The 17,569-nt window shown below is 35.4% G+C and overlaps 1 protein-coding gene across 2 annotated transcripts in view; it reads right to left on the reverse strand.

The window, feature by feature from the left end:
• GRID1 (glutamate ionotropic receptor delta type subunit 1) overlaps positions 1 to 17,569 on the reverse strand; it is a 1,098,515-nt gene that overhangs the window by 127,653 nt on the left and 953,293 nt on the right. For both annotated transcript variants that reach the window (XM_031956732.1, XM_031956733.1), the window contains exons 11-12: positions 10,670 to 10,994; positions 9,137 to 9,275 (exon numbers count right to left, since the gene is read on the reverse strand). In XM_031956732.1, coding sequence (XP_031812592.1) covers positions 9,137 to 9,275; positions 10,670 to 10,994 — 464 coding nt within the window. The remainder of the gene's footprint in view (positions 1 to 9,136; positions 9,276 to 10,669; positions 10,995 to 17,569) is intronic.

Consider the following 17,569-nt stretch of genomic DNA (forward strand, 5'->3'; position numbering starts at 1 on the left):
ATATATACATATATCTGTTTCAAATGTGTTTTTGTAAACAACATATTGTAGAATTCTGTAATCCACTCTGCTATTTACTTCCATTTTATGGAAGAGTTCATCCCATTCACATTCACAGTTAGTACCAGTTCTCTATTTCACTTCATCCTATTTTTCCCCTGTATAAACTTTTGCTACCTTTCCATGCAGTCACTTCTTAGTATTGTTTTTAACTCATCCCACTCTCTATCTGCCCTCCCTTCTATCCAGCCTCTCCCTTTTATTTCCCCTTTCTCCTCCTAGTTCTGTATAAGGTAAATATATATTTCTATAATCAATTGAATGATCAAGTTATTCCCTCTTTGAGCCAAAACTGATGATATTAAACTTCAGATCCCCTTCTCTTCTTTCCCACTATTGTAATACATCTTTTGTGGCTCTTCATGTGATCTGATTTGTTCTATTATACCTCCTCTTTCCTCTTCTCTCAGCATATTTTTTTCCTATTCCTTAATACCTTTTTTTTTTATATCATCACATCAGAGTCCATTCATATCCATATCCTTCATCCATGTATTCACCTTCTAACTGCCCCAATAACAGATACAATATTTAAGAATTATAGCTATCAGCCCTGGCAGGCCTGTTTGTAGTGGCTAGAAACTGGAAAATGAATGGATGCCCATCAATTGGAGAATGGTTGGGTAAATTGTGGTATATGAATGTTATGGAATATTATTGTTCTGTAAGAAATGACCAGCAGGATGTATACTGAAAGACTTGGAGAGACTTACTTGAACTGATGCTGAGTGAAATGAGCAGAACCAGGAGATCATTATATGCTTCAACAACGATACTGTATGAGGATGTATTCTGATAGAAGTGGATTTCTTTGACAAAGAGACCTAATTCAGTTTCAATTGATCAATGATGAACAGAAGCAGCTACACCCAAAGAAAGAATACTAGGAAATGAATGTAAACTGTTTGCATTTTTGTTTTTCTTCCTGGGTTATTTTTACCTTCCGAATCCAATTCTCCCTGTGCAACAAGAAAACTGTTTGGTTCTGCACACATATATTGTATCTAGGATATACTGCGACATATTCAACATATATAGGACTGCTTGTCATCTAGGGGAGGGGGTGGAGGGAGAAAGGGGAAAAATCAGAACAGAAGTTAGTGCAAGGGATAATGTTGTAAAAAATTACCCTGGCATGGGTTCTGTCAATAAAAAGTTATTATAATAAATTTTTAAAAATCAAAAAAATTTAAAAAAAGAATTATAGATATCATTTGTAGGGATTTAAACAATTTAAATTTAAAGTAAAATATATTTCCTCCTGTTGCCTTTCTATATTTCTCTTGAGTCCTGTGTTTGAAGATCAAATTTTCTATTTGGTTCTTTTTTTTTTTTAATAAAGATCATTTAAAATCCCTTATGTCATTGAAGATGCATCTCCCCTGAAAGATGATGCTCAGTGTAGGTGGGTAGTTAACTTTTGATTGTATCCCAAGGTGCTTTGCCTTCAGGAGTATGACATTCCAGGCCCTCCAACCCTTTATTGTAGATATTGCCAGATTCTGAAAAATCCTGACTGTTGCTCCTTCATACTGGAATTGCTTTTGTCTCTCGTTACAGTATTTTTTGCTTGAGATTATAATTCTGGAATTTCACAACAATGTTTTCTAGCTTGGGTTTTTTCCCAGATCTCTTTCTGGAAATGATCAATGGATTCTTTCAATGAATATTTCCCTCTCTGTTTCAAATATATCAGGGCAGTTTTCCTTGAAGATTTCTTGAAGAATACTATCCAGGGTCTTTTTTGTTGTTGTTTATGGCCTTAAGATAGAACAATAATTTTAAAATTGTCTCTCCTGCATCTGATTCCAGGTCAGGTGTCTTTTCAGTGGGGTACTTCTCATTTCTTTTCTCATTTTTTTCTTCTACTTTTCTCATTTGCCTTTTAAAATATGTTATGAGAACTTCCAAGAAGCCTCTTAGGGCTTGAGACCAATTCATGTCACTCTTTGAGATTTCCTCTGTGGATATTTTTTCCTCATCTGAGTGGCATTTTGTTCTTCTGTGTCACCATAGTAGCTTTCTATGGTTAATGTTCACTATTTCTTGATCATTTCCTTTCCTTTTCTTTTTGAATTTCTTTTTTTGTTATTTTTATGGTGGAGCTCTGTTTCTGGGATAAAGGGGGTCCTCTTCCAAGTTTCCTATGGAGTTCTAAGTCATGTTTTTGAACACAGAGATCTTTTCTGTTTGTGTTTTTTTTCCTCACAGCAGAAGGTAGCTTTACCTGCTCTTTCCAGAAAACAGCCTGGTTTCCCAGAATTTGTCGTCTTATCTAGTACAGGGGCTGATCCACTGGTTTCCTTTGCTACTGAGCCATTATACAAAGGTCTTTCTTGCTGACTGCTATATTTAAGACCTTCTCATTGTCTTTCTCAGACTTTGTCTGAACTGACCTGAATACCCTTTTCACCCCAAAGGGATTGACTTTTCTTGAAATCCTTCCAATCTAAATTGAGCTGGAGAGTGTTTTCATTCCATCAGACTGTTTAGAAGCTGTTTTTTATGTGGGTTTCAAGGGAAACTGGGAACACTTCAGCAGCTTCCTGGCTTCACTCTGTCATCTTGGCTCTTCACCCAGAACTCCCAAAAATTTTTATTTCAAGAAAAACTTTGTTAATTCTAATTCTTTTAAAGTGTTTTTTTTTTTTCCTCTCTCTTTTTTCTCTGGGTCTTGGTTTCTTTTTGTCTCTTCCTTTGTGTGTGTGTGTTTCTGCCTCTGTTTTTCTGTGTCTACCTTTCTATAATTTTATATACATAAATACATTATAATATACTACATACCTTATTTGTGTATACAATATCTACATGTCCATTTATTTCTTTACTTTATGTTTTTTACATAAGCTCTTTAAATTTGAGTTCATCAGAAGCTCTACTTTGATCTCTTTTGATATTTCCTCTTTCATCATTGGGATTACTTACCACTATAGAGAAAAAAATTCATGTTTTCAAACTTCTATACAACCAGGGATATTCCTTTCCTAAAAATTTTGGGTAATAAAATTGTGTCTAGGTTTTCATTCTTTCTTTCTGTTCCCTTCCCTTCCTTTGCCTTTCTTTTACATTCACATTAATTGTAAAGGGCATCGCTACGTATAGTATCCCTTTTCTTTGTAATATAGAACTGCAAAATTAAATACATAGTCATTCTGATAACTTTCATTTCCACATCACCACTCAATTATTCCATGTTCATCAAGTTTAATTCTAATGTACCTTGCTACTACCTTTGAAGGCCTGATTCCATTCTGAGATTCCAGAAGGCAGGGAAGTATCCTTCTCTATGATTCCTGACATATGATTGACAGTATTTCTCAGTCATTTAATGGCAATTTAGTGAGAGTTTTATTTAATGGCTCACATGAAATCTTGTTCATTTCCATTCATTTCAAAAGTCTATCAAAAGTGAGTAGAAGAGAATATGGTGAATCCATGCAACACCCAAAGATTTTTTGGTCTCCAGTGTTCTCTGGACTGAAAAGGGCTAATGTAACTAGTTTCTCAGATTCCATCCTGAGGCTCAAGCCCAGATCAAACTGGGCTCAACTATTCATTTGAGCACCTCATTTTGAATACGGTGCTCAGTTATGTTTTCTGTCGTTATTGTCCTTGCTCTCTCTCCTCACCATATCATCCATGTCTCATTCATTTCTTCATCATCAGAGAAAGGTATTTATCCTCTAGGTCTAACTCTAGATGATCCACTTCACTTCAGCTACTTTTTTTGTTTATCACGTCAACATAAAAAAGAAATGCCCCTTTGAGGTATTCTTTGACTTAGGATTATTGAATATATTATCGACTTACAAATTAATGAAAAAAGAAAACCATTGCTCAAGATAGTAAAGCACAAACAACAATGGGTTTAGACCCTCTGATCTCAGAGGAGACTCCTCTGATCTCCACTTCCTAAAGAAAAAGGGGGCAAGAGGATTTTGTTACTTGCTATCTGGGTGACCTTGAACATGTTATTTAAACTCTCTATGTAATATATTTTTCATCTGTAAAATGGACATAAGAAGATTTGCACTATCAAATGCATAATTGAGTTACTGGTGATAGTGTGAAATACAAGCTTTGTAAATCTCAAAGTATGATGTAAATATAAGCTGTTATTATAATTCTAACTCTGGCACTTTTAATTAATATGACTTAGTGCATGTATCTTCATCCACATACAGTGCAAACTTCAAAACCTTGATATCCCCATCCATCAAGTATGTATAGTGTTTCCAACACTAATCTCACAGGGTTGTTGGATAGGATGCAGAAGCAATATATAAATATGAATTTTCATCATTGCTAATATTTAGTGCACAGAACACAAGACTTTACCGAAAGTCTAATGGACTGTAAGTTTGGGTTGGAAGAAAAAAACAGGGGTATAGTGTACGAAGAGAATATATTTTTAAAGGTTTAAAATAAACACAACAAATTAGTGTTCTTTGTACTCATAGAGGACAAAGTGAAAAATATACTCAAGTTGCATCAAGGGAGATTTACCCATTAGGAGAAATTTTCTGTTCTAACACAGATTATTAGGTATTGTGTAATACCTACCTCTTGAGACTCTTTAGGGAAAAAAATACAAGAATTTTTTTTTAATTGTTTCATAAGCCAATTTCCTAATGTTACTATAGGCTGCAGAAAGCTATGATACAGATCAGAGGGATGAACTACAGCATGGTCAAATATCCAATAGGTTAGGTGACATTTGTAACCTTTTATGGAATCCAGTCTTCCTAAATATCTATTTCTTGTTTTCTTCAATGACTGCTTGAAAAGCAGAATGGAAATTCAGACATCTCTGGGCTACATGGATGTGTTAACATTAAAATGAGAATGGGAGCTGTGACATTTCATGAACATTGGCAGTCCAAACATAGAACCATATTGTCTAACATTTGGGTGGGAATCCCCATCTATTTTTTATTCTTTTCAAGAGTCAGAATTAGTGAAGTAGGAGGAGAGATATAGACAGAATAAAAAGAATGAAAAAGAAAAGGTGAACAGAAGTGAAAAAAAATCTCCATCTGGTACCTCAACTTCTCTAAAATGGTATCTTATTAACATTAGGCAAATTAAGAATAGAATAAAATATGGTACAAACATTTTCCAGCCTGATAAGCAAAGCTTTTTATCTCTCACTTCAGATGAGAGAGGTGCAAGGTGAATGTGAAGTCAGCAAGCCTACCTTGGTCTTTAATCATCTTCAGAATAAGAAAATAGAGATCTCTATGATCTTTGACCCCATACCCAATATTTTAAAATTAATGAGCCAACAACTCAGGCCTAAGTAAAACCCCTGCAGTTTCCAAGGAAAGGTAAAACATACTCTATTTTTATACATTAAAAGAGGGGGAAACTTGATTTAGAGTGTCATAGGGGATAAAAGGTTGTAAGGCTTGGATTCAAATCTGTCCTGTAACACATTCTAGCTTCATGACCATGGATGAGCCATTTAAATTCTCCCTAAAGCAACTCCCTAAAATGATTAATTACAGAGAACTTGCTGATAGATATTTCTAAAGAGAATTTTCAAATGAAGCAGTGATCGTCCTTCCCAAGTTCAAGCCATAAATATGGATCCTTGATCCTGTTTTCTTCTATCTTCTCCATCATATTGCCTCTATGATCATCCTCTTTCTATCTAACATTCAATATCTCCTAATTTGTCTTCCTCATACTTAATTTTTAAAAAAGAACATCTTTTACTAGATTCTACTATCCCTGTTAATTATCATTTATCAATTATTTCCCACTATTACGCTAAACTGCTGAAAACAGGAATTAAGATTCAATATCTCTATTTCTTTGATCCAACTATACCAAGTTACTAGTTGATCTTCACACTGAACATTCTAATTCATATTTCTCTACCTTCTCTTGCACTACAGTAAAATAATCCATAAGACTACATCAATGAGTTAAGTTTTTCTTTAAAATTCAAGATAATCTATTTTATTGTTTTTGACAGATTTTTGTGTTATTTGGGATGTAATACTGACATGGCTGACACCATACCTGGAACACTCCTTTTACTTATCTCATTTTTAGAGAATTCCTAGTATTTTTCAAGACTCTGCTCAAAGATTATCTTTTCCAGTAATTCCAGTGGCTACCACCTCTTACAGTTAGGTAACATTCCATATATCTGTATGTGTCTTGTATATAATTATATATGTATGCCTTTCCCTCTTTTTTGTATCTCCAATGCTTCACAGAGTTCCTTGGACATAGCATTTTTTTAAAAAGTGTGTTAATTGATTGATAGTTTTGGTGTCCTCACCAAGTACTCCCTAAAAGAATAAAATCATCAGACTAGAACTACTCCTTAAAAACAAAACAAAAACAAAATAAACCAACAGCTAATAAAGACACTATCACCTTTTAGTCATTAAATCACAGAAGATACACCTACAAGATATGACCTTGTAGGAAGATTTGACTTAAATGTCTTGACCAACTTTATCCAACTAATATGGTAATCTTTTGTCTCTCCCTCCAGATCACTATGCATTTATGTTGATAAATATAAAAAAGAGGGAAACCTTGTTTTTTTTTCTTTTCTTGAAATAAACTTCACACACAAACACACACACACACACACACACACACACACACACACACACGTCACCTTTCCCCACATTCAGACCTCATCTAAAACTGCATTCCTCCTAAGACATGTTCATGTATTTTTTGTGAATTATTGTTGGAATACACGGGGGTCACCTGACAGTGACTGCTGGAGATCCAACACAAAATGGATCTCCTCTTGTGAGAGGATGATACAAGGAGACTGAAAGGCAGTTGCTGTTCTCTGACCTCTCTGAGAGGCCGTTGCATTGTTTGACCTCTCTCCTCTTCCCTCTGCCTCCAATTTATCTCATTCCCAGTCCGCAACACTTGTGTTAGCAAAGGCTACCCTGCAACTCCTTCAGATGTTATGATCCACAGCTGTGGAGGCTCTTGGAGAATTGATCTGTCCCTTAACAAATTATAGCCTTTTGGTGTGAATATAAAGACTCTATTATTGTTACTGTTCAGTTATTTCAGCCATGAATGACTGTTAATGATTTCTTTTGGCATTTCTTGGCATAAATACTGAATAATTTGCCATTTCCTTCTCCAGCTCATTTTACAAATGAGGAAACTGAGACAAACAGGATTGAATGACATGCCCAGGGTCACACAGCTAGTCTAAACCTCTCAGATTTTTTTGATTCCAGTCCTAGCACTCTATCTGTGCTACCCAGATGTCCCTTGATAGAGTAAGAATTCTATCTCATCTCAGCTTTGCATCTTTTCAATTTTGTGCACAGTGTCTTGCATGTGAGATTGATGAATTTGATCTCATTTCAAAAGTATCAGATACTACCATTAATGGCAAAGTTCACTTCCTGGGCCATAGGATGACCTGGAAGAGGGAGAGGTGTATTTGATTTGGAAATAAGGTTAATCAAAGAGATAGCTGGATGGTGAAATTAAAGAAATCTGTTCCTCAGATGCTGGAGGCTAGAGCAGCCAGCGAGATGACTACACTTGGTCAAGATCAAAGTTAAGGAATTAAGAGATTCATACTTGACTTTCCTTATTTTGAATGTTGTCTACTTGCAAGTGAATTGGATTTAAGTGAGATAGAGGCATGTAAAGTCATTACTCTCTCCTCTAAAATAAAGTCCATTGGCCATAAAAAAAAAAGTCCATTGGTGATACCCCAGGATACTAGGTTCATATTCAGGGGGGATTCAAGAAGTCAACTAAGTCACATGTGACTATATGACTCATCTGTCTTCTTGGAAGGAGAGTTCATTTAATTTATCTATGGCTATGTCTTGGTCCCTACTTTTCACAGTATATGTGTGTGTGTGTGTGTGTGTGTGTGTGTGTGTGTGCCTATTAGGGAGTGTATTTATTTTTTTCCCTGATTTTAAGTTATTTAAAAAGTGAATATCCAGAGATAGACTTGACCAGGTTGCAAACATAAAAGCTTTGAAAGGTCAAAGGGATCATCAGAGATGTCAGAACCTAAGGCAAATAACAGTCAACTGTTTGGAGTCAGGCATAGCAATAGCTGAATACAATAAGGATCTAGCCTAGTTGAATAAGGAAAAAGTATATAGGCAAGATGCCCAGAAGTTAATTTGGTTTGGATATCAGTGAGGTACAACAATTAATCCTAGGGCCACAAGCCACAAGGTGCCTGTCTCAAAAGGATTTTCCTTTTTTTTGGAAGTTTGCTCCCAGTGAGTTCTCAACTTAGGGAAATGATAATAATAACAACAAAAGTAGCAGCAGTAGCAATTACAACAACAACAACAATAATGCATAAGGCAGGGAATATTCAGGATCTTTCTGTTAAGATCGTGTATTTTAAGATCAGCACGAGACAGGAATTCAGGTTAGGGGAAAATCGTCAGTCTTTATTCTCAGTGAAGAAGGATCGGAGGTGGAAGAGAATCGGCGATAGCAATGTGTGCAGCTGAGTCAAGAAGCTAGCTCGACCAGCAGTCACACAACCAGCAGCTTGGAGTCTCGAACCCAGCCCAATCTCCCCTCTATTAATATACATGATTGGATAAAGAATGGGGCTATACTCTATTAATATACATGATTGGATAAAGAATGGTCCCTGCCCACTCTCCGTGCAAGTCCTGATGTGTTGTATAGGAAATGACGATTTTGGTGGGTGGAGGCAGAGAGAGAGGGAGGAAGACAAGTGGGGAGAGAGCGGGCTGAGTTCGAGACTCCGAGCTGCTGGTTGTGTGGCTGCTGGTCGAGCTAGCTTCTTGACTCAGCTGCACACATTGCTATCGCCGATTCTCTTCCACCTCCGATCCTTCTAAAGACTGGCGATTTTCCCCTAACCTGAATTCCTGTCTCGTGCTGATCTTAAAATACACGATCTTAACATCTTTCATTAAGGGAATTCATTTATTTGACTTAGAACACACACACACACACATACACACACATACACACACATACATCCATACACATACACATACACTTTATGCCTTTTTAATCTACAACCCTGACCTTTAGTACTGAATGAGGAAAGGTTTTTTCTTACCTTATGGGATTATCCATCCGTGATACTGTAAGGAAGGCAGCAAGATTTGCCGTATAAGATGAACAGACAATTAAGGTGAAAAGCCACCAGCTCCCCATTACAATGCGCATGGCCATGGAGTTTGTGGGTGATTCTCCCCCTAAAAAAAGCAGAGAATGTGAAGGTGCTTGGTGGCTCCCTTCCCCAATCACCATTCAAAGATCACTATCATCTTCATTTCCATCAATCACATTGGTAATCCATCAGAACTGCCTTTTGGCTTGTTTCTCATTTTGTCCTTATCCAAATGAAAAAAGGACAATTATGAACCCATGAAAACCACTGGAAACTCAGGGATCCACTATGAAGATTCCAAGACACAGTCTTACTAGTATCAACTGCCAAGTAACACAAAACTTGTCAAAACTTAAAGCAGACTGCCTTTGATTTTTAAAAAAATGACTTCATTGGTAGTCTTATACATTATTTCTATGTGATATAAAACCTTCAAGGCCCCAAGCTATGATTTGGGATTTTTCCAATTTCCAATTTACATTTCATGTTCAGGGAAAAAAAATATAAATATGATATTACTTCCCACCCATGGATCCTTGTGCTTTTTTTTTTCTGTTCAACCTTCAAAAAACATGATGGCATGATGTGCCATGCCATGTTTTTTTATTTTTATTAATATCCTAGCTTCCCTTGATGAATCTTTTTTAGAATGTTCTGTGAATTATTATGTTTGACTTTTAGTCAAAGGCTGCCCCTATGAGTCCAATTATTTCTCCTAGGTCCCTTAGGTGGTTGCTTAAGAAGCCTCTCAGGGGCTTATTGCTTTTCTCCAGCCCACCAGGCCTTTGCTGAGGCAAGAATCAGGGCCAAAAATCACATTAGGAGCTATGTGAATTTGTAGTTTGCAGCCAAAATTTGACAATTCCATAACATCACAGAAGGCTACCCGAAAAGCTCTGAAAATGTATGAGCACTAATCACCTTAAGAATGCTTGGGTTCCTGTTTGGATCCTTGCTAAATAATCTCAGTGTTTTCTCTTCCACATAAATTTCTTTAAATTAAGCAGAAAGTCAGTTTTCATTTGACAACATTTTGTACAAAATGATCCACCAAGCTAAAATCAAATAAAAAATAAAAGCAAACCCAAACTTTCTAAATTAATTCTAATTAAAGTGAAGAAGTAGAATGTAAAGTTTAGTCTGATATCATTTTATTCATTTCTAGGAAGAACTGAAACTGAAAGAATTCTATTCTATAAGTCCTTAGTAATGATATAAAATTGGATAAGTTATTTTAAACTTTTCTTTCTCTCTCTCTTTCTTTCTTTCTCTCTTTCTTCTTTGCTTCTTTTCTTCTTTCCTTCCTTCCTTCTCTCTCTCTCTCTCTCTCTCTCTCTCTCTCTCTCTCTCTCTCTCTCTCTCTCTCTCTCTCTCTCTCTCTCTTCCCCCTTTCCTTCCTTTCTTCCTCCCTTCCTTCCTTCTTTCCTTGCTTTCTTCCTTCTTCCTTTCAGGAGAACTGAATAAAGATCTATAACATACCTTGCTGTACAAAGGCTCCATAGACAATCCATATGGCACTGTGAAGGGTGGAGGATGCTGATGGACTAGACTGTGAAGAGTTCTGCAATCTGACGGCCTGTATCCGGTTCAATACAAATATCAAGACACCAACCACGGGGATGGCTGCTGCAATGCAGGCCCAAACAGCGAAGTCAAAAGGAGCAAAGAGGGAGAAAATGTTGATTTTCTCTTCTGGCTTCTTGATAAGAATCCCCACTGAGTAATCCATGTACCGTTTGCTGAAGTCTACGACACTCTCCCGCTCTGGTGTGATGGTGATGGCTGAGATTGCCATGTCTGCTTTCTGAAAAACAAAGTCAACCAGTTAAGCATCTTATCTGTTTCTGAAGGTCCCTATTTCATGGAAAGAATGGCTATTTTACATAAGGAGAGGATGCCCATGATTATCATCAATCTCCTAAACCCCAAGATATATGTTTATACTGTATTGTTTTATTCAAAAATCATTCTCCCCATTTCCATAGGGAACTGTTTTCCACTAAATCATCTTTATTTTATTCATTTTCACTCACAACTATAGCCAGAGTTTGTGGCTAGAACCACCAAAAGGATCAAATCATTTACCATGACCAGACTGATACTTACTGTGTGTAGTCTGCCATATCCCTTATATGGTAAATCAATCATCTCTGGGGAACATCTTAATGCCAGATTTGCCTATATTCATGTCAATTCTCTTCTGTTCCTTACTTTTCCAACCTGCTCATTCCTTTAGAAATCCCAGATTTAATTCATAGAATCTAAGACTTGAAAAGTACGTTAGGAGTCACGTAACACAACTTTTAAATAAAAAAAAAATGCCACTACATCTCAGATAAAAGGTTATTTAATCTTTTCTGGAGGACTTCTGCTGAGTAAGGAGCCCAATACTTCTCCAAACAGATAAAAACAATCACATATTTTGACAATTCTCATTATATCATTTTCACTTAATCCCACAACAGGCTTTTTTCATTTTCCATTTTGTTTGCTCTTAAAAATATCTACCCTTTCCTGTTTTCCTTTCATGTTCAAGTATAGAACTTGATATCAAAATTCCTTGGTTCAGATACTGAACTGTCTCAAATACTTACTAGATAAACCATCTGGGATAAATCACTTATGTTATAATAATCAGTTTTCTCCATCTTTATGATGGGTATAACAATATCTGTACCAATCTATACCCCATGGTTATGAAAAAAAAATTCTTTATAAATTGCAAATAGCTAGATTTATCTATCTATCTATCTATACAACACACACACACACACACACACACACATACATATAATTATCATTTTCTACAGAAAGTCAAGAACTTTGAGGAAAGAGGTTTGTCTTTCTTTTTTTTTTTTCCATTTGTCTACCCTACCCACAGCACAGTGCTTGATAATATTAGATGCTTAATTAATGTGTATCTAAAATGATCTTCTCATGAAACAGAGCCAAGATGCCAGAGAAAAGACAGGGAATCATCCAAGTTTTCCATCAGACCTTTATATATACTTTAAAATAATTAGTATTTGCTGGGAAAACTGGAAAATAGTATGATAGAAAAAAGGCATTGACTAATAAATAATACCTATTCCAAGATAAGGTGAAAATGGGTTCATGATTTAGGCAGTAAAAGATGATACTATAAGAAAATTAGGAGAACAAGGCATAGTCTATCTCTCAGATCTGTGGAGAAGGGAGGAATTTATGGCCAAAGAAGAACTTGAGAACACTATGAAATGCAAAATGGTTAACCCTGATTATGTTAAATTAAAAAAAGATTTTGAACAAACAAAAACTAATGTAGATTAGAAGGGAAGCAGAAAGCTGTGGGAAAATTTTACAGGGTGTTTCTTATAAAAGCCCCATTTCTAAAATATATAGAGAATTCACTCAAATTTATAAGAATAAAAGCCAATCATCATTGATAAACGGTCAAAAGATATGAACAGAAAATTTTCAGACAAAGAAATTAAAACCATTTTAGTCGTATAAAATGTTCTAAATCATTATTGATTAGAGAAATGCAAAGCATGACAACTCTGAAGTATCACTTCATACCTATCAAATTGGTAAGATGACACAAAAAGATAATATAAATGTTAGAGAGAATGTGGAAAAATTGGGACACTGATACATTATTGGTGGAGTTGTGAAATAATCCAATCATTCTGAAAAGAAATTTGGAATTATGCCCAAAGGGCTATAAAATTGTGCATACCTTTTGATCTAGCAGTGTTTTTACTGGGTCTGTATCCCAAAGAGATTATAAAAGAGTGAAAAGGACTTACATGTGTAAAAATATTTGTAGCAGCCATTTTTTTTTTTAGTGACAATGAACTGGAAATTTAGTGGCTGTTCATCAGTTGGGAAATGGCTGAACAAGTTATGATATATTAAAGCAATGGAATATAATTGTGTTATTAAAAAAAAATGGTAAACCGGCTGATTTCAGAAAAGGCTGGATGCTAAGTGAAGTAAGCAGAACCAAGAGGACACTGTACACAATAACAAGATTATATGATGAACAACTGTGATGGATTTGTCTCTTTTCAGAGATGATTTAAAGCAATTCCAACTGACTTATAATGGAAAGAGACATCCAAATTCGGACAGAAAACTATGGAATCCGAATGTGAATCAAAGCAGAAAATTTTCTTTAAAAAGTAAAGCTTCATAGTGTTTTCACCTTTGTGTTGTTCTTATTGCTTTTCTTTTCATGTTTTTACCCTTTTGATCAGATTTTTCTTGTGCAGCATGATAAATATGTAAATATGGTTAGAAGGATTGCACATTAAAACTATATCACATTGCTTGCTGTCTAGATAAGAGGGAGGAAAAAGGGGAGAGGCAAAAATTTGGAACCTAAGGTTTTGCAAGGATGAATGTTGAAAATTATCTTTGCATATAATTGGAAAAATAAAATACTACTTAAAAGAAAAAAATAATGATTCAAAACAAATTTGAAAGAATCAGAACCCACAAAAATACAGACTCAAATACTTTTCCAGCCAAAGAAAACTTGGAGGATCAGCAGCAATGTAATACTATCACAGTCCCCAGCCCTGTCCCCATCAAACCAGGAACAAACAAACATCTTAATCAATGGCAGTAGTTGCCCTTTCTGGACCTCTTAGCACAGACACCAAGTGAATTAGAAGGTTGACAGGAAAGGTTTGTCTCAGTAGGATAGGAGGGCCTTGGGAAATGAGCAAACTAATAGTGGGCTTGGGAGACACTGAACTGGTGATGGGTACAAAAGCAGCAGGAGGAGCACTGGTGGCGGCTTCCAGACTTCTTAGCTGACAGATAGTAAAGGGGTCAAGAACAGCTGGTCAAAAGGATCAGGGATCCTTTTCTAACACTGAGGCAGGACTCTATTGCTTAGCACATACTCAGAACCTGAACATAATTCTAGATTACAGTTCCCAAGTAGGAAAGGTACTAATATTCTAGAACAGTGTAACAGGTATTCTTCTCAAAATTCCAGAACAGAAAAGAGTTCTGTGATCACTCACAGATCAGAGTGCAGGTCAGGGGAATAATAAATACACTCCTCCATGGATCATACCCCTTTGGAAGAACTGAAAGCTTACAGATCCATAGATGGATCTCTGAAAACAGCTCCAGAAAGTCACTGCAGCTTAGGATATTGGACTCTTCAGCCTGGAAACAGAGCCCTACTTTAACAAAGAATTGAAAGCCTAGTAATAGGCTGAGAAAATGAGCAAACAGCAGAAAAAATTCTGACCCTTGAAAGTTACTAGGGTGACAAGGAAAATCAAACCACACACTCAGAATAAGATAATGAAGTCAAAACTCCTACATCCAAAGCCTCCAAAAAAAATAAGAATTGGTTTCAGGCCATGGAAGAGCTCACAAGGGATTTTGCAAACTAAGAAAGGTAGAGGGAAAATTGTGAAGAGAAATGAGAATGATGCAAAAAGAAATACAAACTACCATTGAGGAGAAGAATGCCTTAAAAAGCAAATTGGCCAAAAGGGAAAGGAAGTATAAAAGCTCACTGAGGAATATAATTCCTTTAAATTAGATTCGAGCAAATAGAAACCAATGACTTTATAAGGAATTAAGAAACAAATGAAATGAAAAGAATGAAAAAAAAAGTAGAGAATAATGTGAAATATAGATCCAGGAAAAAGAATTTTTAAATTGTTAGTCTACTTGAAAGTCATGATCAAAAAAAGTCTAGATCTCATCTTTCTTTTAAAAAATATTTATTTTAATACATATTGATTTATAAATTATGTTGGGAGAGAAAAATCAGAGTAAAAGGGGAAAATCATGGGAGAGGAAAAAAAAAACATAAAAAAGTGGATATAGTATTTGTTGATTTATATTCAATCTCCACAGTTCTTTTTCTAGATGCAGATGATATTTTCTGTCCAAAGTCTATTGGGATTGCTTTGCATTACTAACCCATTGAGAAGAATCAAGTCTTTCATAGTTGATCATTTCACATTCTTGCTGTTATTATGCTTTGCTCAATAAATTTTTCATAGTTGCTTAGATCTCATCTTTAAAGAAATTATCAAATAAAACCATCCTGATAGTATAAAACTAAAGGATAAAATATCCATTGATCACCTTCTGAAAGAGATCCCAAGATGAAAATCATCAGGAATATTATAGCCAAATTCCAGAAGTCCCAGATCAAGGAGAAAATATTACAAGCATCTAGAAAGTAAAAATTCAAGTATACTGGAGCCATAGACAGCACAACACAAGATTTAGCATCTTCTGCACCTTCAGAGGACTTAGAATATGATATTCCAGAGATCAAAGGAGCTAGGATTACAACCAAAAGTCTGCTCCCCAGGAAAATGGATTATTATTTTTCAGGAAAATGTTATTCAATAAAATATAGTATTTTCAAGCATTCACGATTAGAAGACCAGAGCTGAATAGAAACTCTGACTTTCAAATACATATCTCAGGAGAAGAATGGAGGGAGGGGTAATCAGAAAAGGAAATCATGGGAAACTTAATAAGATTAATCTATTTATATTTCTACATGGGAGGATGATATTTGTAATTTGTAAGAACTTTTTTATTATTAGAGCAGTTAGAAGGAATATATATATATATATATATATATATATACACACCCACATACACAGAGAGAGAGATAGAAACAGAAACAGAGTCAGAGACATAGAGACAGAAACAGAGACAGAGAGACAAAGAGCTAGAGATAAAAAGAGAAACAGAAAAAGAGGGAGGCAGGGAGGCACAGGTGTGACGTGACAATGAAAGGATAATATCTAAAAATTAAAATTAAGGACTGAGAGAGGAACATACTGGGAGAAAGGGAAAGGGAGCTGTAGAATGGTATAAACTATTTGCCATAAAAGAGTCAAGAAAAAGCTGTTACAGTGGATGGGAAGAGGGGCAGTTGAAGAAGAATAAGTGAAGCTTACTCTAAGAAGAAGTGGGTCCAAGAGGAAATAACATATTCACTCAACGTAGATATGGAAATCTATCTCATTCTTCAGAACAGTAGGAGGGAAGAGGTTATAAGAAGGGTTTGATTGAAGGGAGAGCATATTGGGGCAGGGATTTATCAGGAGCAAAACACTTTTGAGAATGGACAGAGTGACAGGTAAAAGAGAGACTAGAATTAAAAGAGAGATACAGTTTGTAGTAATAATTGCAAAAAGAGTTTTTAAACAAGTTTCTTTCATGAAGGCCTCATTTCTCAAATGTATAGGAAACAAAGTCAAATTTATAAAAAGGATAACCCATTTCCTAATTGATAAATTATAAAAATAAGAACAATTTTCAGATGAGCTAATGAAGTTATACATAATCAAGTGAAAAAAATACTCTAACTTACTATTTATTGGAGAAATACAAGTTGAGCCAATTCTGAGGTAATATCTCATACCTATTAGATTAGCTAATGAGCCAGAAGTGGATGGGCTAGATGACAAATGTTGTAGGGAATGTAGGGGGGAAAGAAAACATTGATCCATCACTGGTGAAATTGTTAACTGATTCTTCCATTCTGTAGGGCAGTCTGTACCTGTGTCCAAAGGGCTATAAAATCATGCATGATCCTTGACCTGGCAATGTCAGTGCTAGGCATGATCCCAAAAGAGTTTTAAATTTTACAAAAGGGAGGGGATTTATGTTTATATAAATATGTATAGCTGCTCTTTTCTCAAGAAAAAGTGTTGAAAATTGAGAGTATATCCATCAGCTGGGGAATGACTGACTAAGTTATAGTATGTGATTATGATGGAATACTATTGTTCTATGGAAAATGATGAGCAGGATGCTCTCAGAAGAACTTCAAAAGTCCTCCATGAGCTCATGCAAAATGGAAATTTGTGTACAAATTATATCAATGTTACAATATGATCATCTGTGGATGATTTTGGTATTCTAAGCAATTCAGTGATCCAGAACTACTTTGAAGCACTTATGAGGAAAAATAATATCCATACCCAGAAAAAGAACTAATTGTGTCTGAATAAAGAATGAAGCATACTTTTCATTTTACTTTATTTTTCTTAAGATTTTGGGGGAAGAAATCTGTTTTCTTTTGCAACATGCATTTTATGGAAATGTCTTGCATAACTTCATATTTGCCTTCTCTGTGGAGGAATGGGAAGGGAGGGAGAAAATCTGAAACTCAAGGTTTTATTTTAAATAATAACTTTTTTATTTTCAACTTAAATGCAAAGATAGTTTTCAACATTTACTCTTCAAAAACTCATTTTGCAAATTTTTCTCTCTCCCTTCCCCGACCCCCTTCTCTAGACAGCAAGAAATCCAATATATGTTAAAGATGTGCAATTCTCCTATACATATTTCCATATTTATCATGCTGAACAAGAAAAATCAGATCAAGAAGGAAAA

This window comes from Sarcophilus harrisii, chromosome 2 (genome assembly GCF_902635505.1).
Source record: "Sarcophilus harrisii chromosome 2, mSarHar1.11, whole genome shotgun sequence".
NCBI lineage: Eukaryota > Metazoa > Chordata > Mammalia > Dasyuromorphia > Dasyuridae > Sarcophilus > Sarcophilus harrisii.